The sequence below is a fragment of the Adiantum capillus-veneris genome, chromosome 15 (genome assembly GCF_014529385.1).
Source record: "Adiantum capillus-veneris isolate H3 chromosome 15, ASM1452938v2, whole genome shotgun sequence".
Classification (NCBI taxonomy): domain Eukaryota; kingdom Viridiplantae; phylum Streptophyta; class Polypodiopsida; order Polypodiales; family Pteridaceae; genus Adiantum; species Adiantum capillus-veneris.
This window is the reverse complement of record NC_140945.1, coordinates 8,812,206-8,822,668: the sequence shown is the minus strand read 5'-3', so window position 1 is coordinate 8,822,668 and position 10,463 is coordinate 8,812,206. Positions and strand designations below refer to the sequence as shown.

General features: G+C 42.1%; 1 protein-coding gene across 1 annotated transcript; it reads left to right on the top strand.

Annotated features, from left to right (window-relative positions):
- The first annotated feature begins 8,976 nt into the window (after positions 1-8,976).
- LOC147440238 (uncharacterized) lies at positions 8,977-9,961 on the top strand. The gene has a single exon (XM_086530017.1). The coding sequence runs from the start codon at positions 9,029-9,031 to the stop codon at positions 9,737-9,739; it is 711 nt and encodes a 236-aa protein (XP_086386143.1). The 5' UTR covers positions 8,977-9,028; the 3' UTR covers positions 9,740-9,961.
- Positions 9,962-10,463: the final 502 nt, after the last annotated feature.

The window sequence follows — 10,463 nt, the reverse complement described above, 5'->3', positions numbered from 1 at the left end:
TGCCCAAGCTTGAGGTGCATGTCATGCTTGCTGACTAGGGAGCTTGAGGTGCTTGTGGGAACACTACCCAAGCTTGAGGTGCTTTGTCATGCTTGTTGACTAAGGTGCTTGTGTTCCAAAAGTCAACAAAATCCCTACAAAGGAGGGGGCAAGCCCTAAAGCTAGGGGGATGAGAGAGGACACACACACACACACACACACACACACACACACACACACACACACTCACTCACACACAAAGTAAGCCCAAGCCTCAAGAGGCAGCAAGGACACATGTCAAGCCCCTACCCATGTTGCCCTCAAGGTGTACCTGAATCCCTCTCCCTCAAAGGGGAAAGAAGGGCACTTGTCCAAAACCTACCCTTGTTGCTTGATATGCCTCTTGCATGTGATTGACTAGGCCTGGAGGGGTCCAATGAGCTTCAAGCATGAGCTACAAGGGGGGTTCCACCAAAGAAAGCAAGGGGTGTGCTTGGAGGTATACTCCCCTCACACTCTCTCTCATTTGCTCTCATTCTTCACTTGGCGAGGTGCAAGAACTCCGTCTCCTTCTCCAAGCTTGTTGAGAAGTTGAGAGCCTACACCAACACTCTTGGCTATGGAATGCAAATCCGACCAAGAGCTATGCTTCAATGCTTAAGCTTGCCATCTTCTCCATCTTCATTACTATGCTATTGTGTATGCTAGCAAGAAGAGTGATGATAAGTGAGGAACTATTTCTTTCTCCTATGAATTTTTCTTCTTCCTCTTCCCTACCCTCATTCCCCGCTAGCTCTCTCCACCTTTGAAGGTGTTTGAGGCCTTGGGACTGAGGCTAGGGATAGTTAATGCTCTTTACAAAATCTATGTTATGCTCGTGATGCACAAAGCTTTCCATCTTCATTGCATCACCTAGGTCACAACGAACACAAAGATTGTATTTTTGTACCAAGTTCTCTTGATTGGAGAACCTATAATACAAAATCCTATTGGAGGGGGAACCGGGTCCACATAAATACGGGCCTCAACTGTTGTCAAGTTCTCTAAACTCTCTCTCTTGCAAAAGTATTGTTCATGCCAAGTTAATGAAGTACTATGATTATGTTACTACCATCAATTAAGTTCACCCTTTATGTTCTCAACGTAGTCTCACAAAAATGCTCTCTTCTTCTAGTTTCGCTATTCTCAAAGTTCATAGGCCATTTCCGTTACATTGGTATCAGAGCATTTGGTTTCTCTTTTCTTGCTTAAGATAGAGGTCCTTAAGCCTATTAATGGTTGATTTTGTTAATTATATTAGGGTAAGTGGGATTGGGATCTATTATTGGTTTTGTTGAGCCCACTATGTGGGATATGGTGCACACCTCGGGAGCTTTGGTCTTAATAATCGGGTCTTTTTAGACTTGCCTACGGCTTTAACATTATTGAGCCATAAGAAGTATAAAAGGAGCTATCCCTTGGCAATTCTGTAATATTAGACCCACTCCACTACTCTCTATAATTAACCAATTCGAGCGGTGGGTGTAGATGCTTAACCCCTGATTTCAAAGGCTAAGAGGAGTAGCAACTAAGGTTTTGAATTGCCAAAGAATACACTAAGTAAACACACAAATTTTGTTAAGATGGCTGACAATAACCAAGAGAGTAGAATGAACATTGATAACTTTGATTTTGCACATGAAGGTGATAATGATGATGTCCCCATGTTTGTCAATTATCTTGTTACTAGGTTGCAACAAGCTATAGGCAACCCTGCTTTGCAAGCCGAAACTTCGAGCTTATGGGATTTCCCTTCCTCTCCAAGAGGAGAGAGAGCTTAGGAGGTCTCTTGATGAGACCCCCAAAAGAAGACTCTCTCCCATATGAGAGGAGGAATCCAAAGAACGAGAAAGTAATGAATCCCTAAGTTCCTTTGAAGACGTGGCTCCACGAAGACGATAGTTTAGATGGTCACCAACTCCTCCCAAGAGGAAGCAGTCAACCCACGGTCCTTCTCCACGCACTCCAAAAGGGAAGAGAGGAAACAAAGGAAGAAAAGGGCAAGAAAGAGGTCACCCTCTTCTCCTTCTTCTTGACCTTCCTCCTCTTCCGATAAAATCTATGGCTATTCTCTTAGAAAATACAAGAGGGACGGACATCGCAAATCTTACCCTGCATGGCGAAGGTCCCAAAATCTCAAGAAGTTCAAAGAGAGAGGAAAGAGTATCTCTTTTCTCACCTATAATGGCTCCTTTGGTGCTACCGGCAAAGTATTAGCCTTCATCCAGCAATTTGATGCGGCCTTTGGAGACGAGGGCTTCACGGAGTCCTCCAAGCTATGCCATGTAGCTATGCACTTCCAAAAATCGGCTCGTCAATGGTAATGGCGAAGCCCCAAAGACACGAAAAACTCTACGAGTTTCCATCATGAAGAAATTCCTTGCAAGCGATGCAAAGGACAAAGTGCTTACAGAATGGCAAAGTTTGAAGCTTCTCTCCCATGAGTCTATTCACAAATATATGGACAAGTTTTGGGATTTACATCTCAAGGCTACTGTCTTTCAAAAGATAGACTTTGTCAAATGAAAGCAACAATTTTGTTTGGGATTACTTGAAGAGATGGCCGAGTACATCAACTCTCAACTGCCTGGTTCTATCACCAAAATAATCCACCACACCATGGTTGCTTCGCGCATCAATTTCCAACAAGGGGCTAGACGGAATGTCAATCCCATGGAAAACAAAGACAAGAGTGATGCAAAGAGGAAAACCAATGCCCAAAATTCTTCCCAAGGTAATTCCAACAACAACAATCGGTCCAAGGAGAAGGGAGTTTACAAAGGTAAAAACAAACTCTCTCCTGAAGAGCTTGAAGCTTTTCACAAGGACCATAAATGTTTTAAGTGTGGGGAACAAGGACATGGCTATCGTTCTTGCCCCAAGAGAAATGTCTGCAATGAGACTCCTAGAGCTTTCACTACCGAAGCTCCAAAAGAGGATGCTCATTGCAAAGGATCACCTCTCTCCTATGCTTGGGGAAAGGTAAGGGAGCATGTTGCCTTCATCTTGTTTAACCTTGGATCTACTCACAACTTCATATCAATGGATTTGGCCACCAAGTTGGGCATTCAAGCTTTTGATATGGGAGATATTGTAACGACCGACACCGCTTTCAAGGGACATCAAGCCTCCGGTACTCCCTTGATTGGGAAGTTGAGGCTTCATTCCAAATCTATGTCGACAAAGAAGACTTTTTCATCTCTCCTCTCCAACATGAGGATGCTATCCTAGGGGCACCATGGTTCAACCGCATGGCTACCAACATGAAGTTCCCTAAAAGGAGAATCTACTTCACCTATAGAGGAAAGAGCATGTATATAAATGCTTGTGAGTCTGGTCGTAGAATACCACTTGTAAATCCTCGTGCTTTTGATAAATCAATGAAAAGCTCAATTTTTGCGTACATGATTTTTGTCAAAGAGTCCTTAGAAGATCCTAATGTTTCATCAAATGTAAATGGTAGAAATCAAGAAGAGTTAAACTTGTCTAATTTTCTAAAAGGATTCCACGATGTTTTCATTGATGATATCCCTATGGACTTACCTCCAAAACAAGGAGATGATGACCATCAACTTGAGCTCCTACCAGGAAGCTCACTAACAAGCCCCATTATCGAGTTTCCCAAGCTCAACAAGAGGAGATCATGAGGCAAGTACAAGAATTAGTAGACAAAGGGATGGTGAGGCCTAGCTCCTTTTCCTTTTGTTCTCCAATCCTTTTCGTGCAAAAGAAAGATGGTACATACCGTATGTGTGTGGACTATCGAGCACTAAACCATATCACTATCAAAAACATATTTCTTGTGCCTTGGGTAGAAGATCTGTTTGATAAGTTACAAGGCTCTACCTACTTCAGTAGGATTGACCTTAAAAGTGACTATCATCAAATAAGGATAGTGGATGAAGATATCATAAAGACCGTGTTTCGTACAGTGTTTGGCCTTTATGAATATCTAGTCATGCCTTTTGGCTTGAGTAATGCACTAGCCACGTCAATCGTCTGATGGAGAAAATATTTAGACCCTACAGCAAACTCACTAGAGTGTTCTTTGATGATATCATCATCTACTCCAAGTCCTTGGAGGAACACAAGCAACATCTCCAAGTGATTTTTCAAGCATTGAGGGAGAACAAGCTTTTTCTCAATCAAAAGAAAAGCGAATTTTTCCTTCAAGAGATTCAATACTTAGGTCATATTATCTCTCAAGATAGTATCCGTATGGGTCCATCAAAGTTGGAGGTAATAAAAGCATGGGCTAGGCTAATCCAAGGAATCTACATGAGCTAAGAAGCTTTATTGGTATGTGTGCATACTATAGACGCTTCATAGCAAAATTCTCTCAACTAGCAGGACCATTACATGACTTAATCAAGAAGAACATTAAGTATTCATGGACTACTAAGGAGAAAAATGCTTTTGACAAGCTCAAAGGGAAGCTTACCTCCAACCTTATCATGCTTCCGGATCTCTCAAAGCCATTTGAGGTCAAATGTGATGCTTGTGGTGATTGCCTTGGAGCAGTCTTGCTTCAAGAATGGCATGCCATAGCATATGAGAGCCGAAGGCTCAATACAAATAAACGGATCTTAGGCATTTATGAGAAAGAGTTTTTAGTTGCTCTACATGCCCTAGACACATCGAAGCACTATCTACTCGGGACTCCATTCATTTTACGAGAAGACCATCAAAGTCTCAAGTACTTCATGACACAAACCAAGCTTTCCGTCAAACAAATGAGGTGGGCAAATTTTCTTTCGCGATTTTATTTTCATATTGCTCACATTGCTAGTAAGCACAATCAAGTGGCCGATGCACTTTCACGACGACCAAAAGTTAATGTGGTGTCTATAGCAAATCACAATGATCTATCTTATTTGATAGATGAGTATGCTATTGACCCTGATTTTAGAGACATAATGTCAGCCCTTGATTTGGGAAAGAAAGAGGAACCATTCACCTTGCAGGATGGTTATCTTCTCCATGGAAATAAGCTATGTGTTATCCACTCCCTTCGTCAAAAAGTCATGTATGAATCCCATGCTCCTCCTTATGCGGGGCATAGAGGCATTCGACCTACTCTTCGAGGAGTAGAGACGGATTTCTATTGACCTACCATGAAAGTGGACATACAAGAGTATGTTTCAAAATGTGTAGTATGCCAAAAGACTAAGTATGATAGAGGGAAGCAACTTGAATTACTCCAGTCATTGCCTATCCCAAATTCACCATGGGAGAGTATATCCATGGATTTTATCTTGGGAATATGGGAATATGGACAATAGGCAACAGGTTTAGCAAGCAAGTACACTTTATTCTTGTCAAAAAGACTATTAAGGCACACCAAATGGCAACTCCCTTCATATCATAGATTTTCAAACACCATGGATTGCCAACATCCGTCATGTCATATAGAGATCCTAGAATGACCAATAATTTTTGGAAAAGTCTCTTTGAAAATCTAGGTACAAGTATCACCCACGGATGGCCAAAGTGAGATAGCCATCTTACAATACTCGATCTACTAAAGACTTATGTTACAGAAGTAGATCAATGCTCACAATGGAAAAAGCACTTACCTCTTGTAGAGTATGTGTACAATAATACTGTACATACTTCTACGGGAAAAGCACCTTTTGAAATCATTGAGGGAAGACTTAAAAGTACCTTGCTACTTAAAGTACATGGGAAGATCTCGCTACCGATAAGTATAGCCGTAACCTACAATAATATTTTCAAAATATTAAGGAGGCTATATCCATCTCTCAACAAAGTCAAAAAGCTGTTTTGTTGACAAGCATAGAAGGGCCTTAAAATTCAAAGAAAATGATTGGGTCTTAATTAAGTTTCCCAAAGCTTGATTGAGGCAAACGACGGGCAAAAATCCTATGGGCCATCAAAAGTATTATGCTATACTAGCAAAAAGATACTGTGGTCCTTTTCAAATCGTGAAGCCAATCAATGAGATGGCCAACCATTGGCTCATACACAATGCTTTTCATGTGAGCCTACTTAAGCCCTACAAAGGAGAGCCACCAAGTGAACCAATTATTGAAGACCCTCCCGAAATCAAAGACCAAGAAGAGGTGCTACAACCCGAAGCTATCCTTCGGCATGAAGACAAGGTACTACGACATGGTAATATTATCCGACGATATCTTATTAAGTTCAAAAATTATCATTTTGAAGATGCTAGATGGATGCAAGAAATACAGCTTAACGATAGTATGAACCTTTTCAATGCTTACAATGCTACATTAGAGTAAGCAAATGTACAATTTTTTTTCAAACGACCAATGTTTTTGTCTTAAAGACTAGTTCTCTTTTTATTGTGCAAAAATTTAAGTAGTATGCATGCTTAGAATCATGTTTGTGATGACGACATCTCTCAAACACTAAGTAGAAACTCTCACTCTACTTGGAAGAATGAAATGGACTAAAGAGCATACATGCTTGTTTTGCAGCTACGTCTCCCAAGCACCAAATGGATTGGTCATCCATCTTGGAATGATGTCATAGGGTAAAAAGGGATCCTCTACCCGCTAAGAAACATTGACTGGTGACTAAGGCTTTATCTCTTCTACCTCATAGTTGAGGACGACTATGATTTCAAGAGAGAGGTAATGTCATAAAATCTAATATCTAACCAACCCAAATGATTTTCTCATATTAAACTGATCATTTAATGTGGGAGAATAGATGAGAATAAGGGTTAGAATATAGACATGTGCTTACGGGTCTATCTCAACACAGGGCCAAAGGTAAAGGGGCCCAAATAAGAGATGATATGTCAAAGAGCAAGGCTAGCTAATGGAGCTTAAAGACCTTAGGGTTAGCTTCATTAAAGACCTCCAATGGTTAGTGTTAAAAGTCCTTTGACCTTAGGTAAGCTAGGGCTGAGCTTGAGGTGGGAACCCGTGCCCAAGCTTGAGGTGTTTGCTGACTAAGATGCTTGAGGTGCTTGTCATGCTTGCTGACTAGGGAGCTTGAGGTGCTTGTGGGAACACTACCCAAGCTTGAGGTGCTTTGTCATGCTTGCTGACTAAGGTGCTTGTGTTCCAAAAGTCAACAAAATCCCTACAAAGGAGGGGACGCCCTAAAGCTAGGGGGATGAGAGAGAACACACACACACACACACACACACACACACACACACAAGGTAAGCCCAAGCCTCAAGAGGCAGCAAGGACACATATCAAGGCCCTACCCATGTTGCCCTCAAGGTGTGCATGAATCCTATTGGATAGGCGTAAAAGGGTCCAATGAGCATTTAGATTAATTAAATAATTATCTAAGCAGTTATCAAGCCTCTCTCTCTCTCAAAGGGGAAGGACACTTGTCCAAAACCTACCCTTGTTTCTTGATATGTCTCTTGCACGTGATTGGCTAGGCCTGGAGGGGTCCAATGAGCTTCAAGCATGAGCTACAGGGGGGGGGGGGTCGACCAAAGCAAGCAAGGGGTGTGCTTGGCGGTTATACTCCCTCACACTCTCTCATTTGCTCTCATTCTTCACTCGGTGAAGTGCAAGAACTCCATCTCCTTCTCCAAGCTTGTTGAGAAGTTGAGAGCCTACATCAACACTCTTGGCTATGGAATGCAAATCCAACCAAGAGCCATGCTTCAATGCTTGAGCTTTCCATCTTCTCCATCTTCATTACTATGCTATTATGTATGCTAGCAAGAAGAGTAATGATAAGTGAGAAACTGTTTCTTTCTCCGATGAATGTTTCTTCTTCCTCTTCCCTACCCTCATTCCCCGCTAGCTCTCTCCACCTTTGAAGGTGTTTGAGGCCTTAGGACTGAGGCTGGGGATAGTTAATGCTCTTTACAAAGTCTATGTTATGCTCGTGATGCATGAAGCTTTCCATCTTCATTGCATCACATGGGTCACAAGGAACACAAAGATTGTATTGTACCAAGTCTCTCTTGATGGAAGAACCTATAAGACAAAAGCCTATTGGAGGGGGGAGCGGCTTCACATAAATCCGGTCCTCAAATGTTGTCAAGTTCTCTAAACTCTCTCTCTTGCAAAAGTATTGTTCATGCCAAGTTAATCAAGTACTATAATTATGTTGCTACCATCAATTAAGTTCACCATTTATGTTCTTAAAGTAGTCTCACAAAAATGCTCTCTTTAATTCTCCTAATTCCGCTATTCTCAAAGTTCATAGACCATTTCCATTACACGCTAGACTAAGTTTGCAGGGGGCTTGATAGTCTAGACTCCATCATTTGCTAGTGACTAAAGTCAAATCAAATTTCTTAGGAAGATATGGAATAGACCAAGAGTTTTTGGCCTATCTTGCTAGCAAAGACGTGTGAAATTTGTTTCATAGAAAATTCATTTCTTTCTTCTTTTTTCTAGAAGATCTCTCTCTCTCTCTCTCTCTCTCTCTATATATATATATATATATATATATGTGTGTGTGTGTGTGTGTGTGTGTGTGTGTGTGTGTGTGTGTGTGTGTGTAGACATATCACTTATTCATCATGGTGTATACATACAAGCAGGTTCTCAACCCATTTTCAATGTGACAAGATGTAGTTAGTGACCCAAGATAGCTATGGACAGTCCCCTTCTCTACATGGAAGAAGAGGGTGATAAAGTGTTCTCTCTCCCAATGTGCACAACATGCTTATTCCCTTTGTCCCCAATGCAATGCTTGTGCAACCAATGGGAGGCCTCAACCCTTGTTTGATAGAGGTGATGTAGCACTTTCACAAGCATGCGTTCATTGAAGTATGTGGCATTTCAATGCCACATATGTAAATGCAAGTCTACTTGTAAATTCGAGACACTTGTAAATTCGGATCACGCGACTTTATAAATTCGGACCGCTCGATCGCACGGCCTTACATTACACGCGCCTCACCATTCTCACCTCCACCCCTGATCCCATTTGAGCGTGCCTAGTGCTGAGGTTGGTCGACCTCATATTGTGGGAAATGAAAAGGAGGAGGGAAAAGCCTACTTACCCACCCGCAACGCAATTTGGAACACGGAGGGGCAAAATGGTGAGGCAGCATTGTCTGAGTGCAGTGGTGGTGCTGGCGTTTCTGGTACCGCTCGTAGCAGCGCGTGCAGTAGGCCGCCTCTGCGACACCTCCTCCTTCTTTCCAGACCCCAACAATGATCGCACTGTGACGTTCCTTGGCGCTAATGCAGGCTCCGCAGGTTTCAAGCTCTTCTCTTTTGCCAGCAATGGCTTCCTCGGGGCTCCTGCCAATCTTGTCGAGGTAAGACTCCTTAACCTGCACAGGAAAATGCTCTTCAACCCCACCCTTTCACACTCCCTGGATCTGCGCATCAAGCCAGATAAACCCTTTGTTGATGCTCCTGCCCGAAATCAAGTGGTCCAGACATGGAGCTTCTCCACCAGCAACCCCCAGCATCCCATCATATGGATCAATATCCGCTCTCGCCGTGCCCTTTGGCGCCCTGATCTTGCGGTTCCTCATGTTGAGCAGAAGCCCCTGAGTTTGGATTACGGTACCAATCTGTCGGTATTTGTGATTTCAGTTGTCTTGGGTTTTGTTTGCTTCTGGGCTGCGGCAGCGTTAATACGAGATGTTCTGCGGAACTTTTTCATCCGCTCCCGTGAAGATCACGATATTGGCTTGCTCTATGGATATCAGGAATTGCCTTCTTCAGAAGCATCTGAGAAGGAGGTTGCACAGAAGGAGTCTGCCAAGGTAAGTGCAGCCAAGGCAGAACATGTGTAGGTGCTTTTTCATGTCCTTATTTTGAAAGAGATGAATAAGCATTCTTGAAGGTCCCTTGCAGCATGTAAATCACATATTATCAGTATTCATACTGTCATCTTATTGTGGAGATTAGGAAATCTTGTATGTACAGTTGTTGGTTGAAGGTTGTCTGGCCGTCGACATGATGTGATCCATTTGGTTTGTTTTATAATTCTATGTGTTAAATGTTACTTTCTGCTCTGTGATGTTTTTCGCTAATAACTTTGCAAGTTTTAGAGGCAGCTTCTAGTGCTGCTGTGTGCTCTTGCTAATTGTACTGCTGTGGAATTATAGTATCATGACAATTTTCACATGGTGCAAGAATGTTATCAAACTTCTGTTGGTTTCTTACCTTTTATACATTTGGTCAGTAGAGGCTCTGTAGTAAAAATACTGAAGGATAGCTGCACTCTTCTTGTTCGAATTGTTCTATTTCACAATTGCTGTTACTGGTTTGTTGTTGTACTCTTCAACATTAAAGTTAAGTCTCCTTCATAGTAACAGTACTTTTACTTGCCACCCCCCGTAGAACTAGAAAGTTTTCTGCACTTCAGCATGAACATCATGATATTACTCCAGTGAACATGGAGAGGAAAGCAAGCAATGGTCTTTACAAAGGCCAGTTCGAACAAAAACATAACATTTGAAGGAACAATTGAATGGACATCTATTTATGTTGTGTGCTTCCATTTGTTGAGTTGGC

Excerpts from the sequence above, each read along its gene's own strand:
- LOC147440238 (XM_086530017.1), top strand. The coding sequence starts at position 9,029 with ATGGTGAGGCAGCATTGTCTGAGTGCAGTGGTGGTGCTGGCGTTTCTG.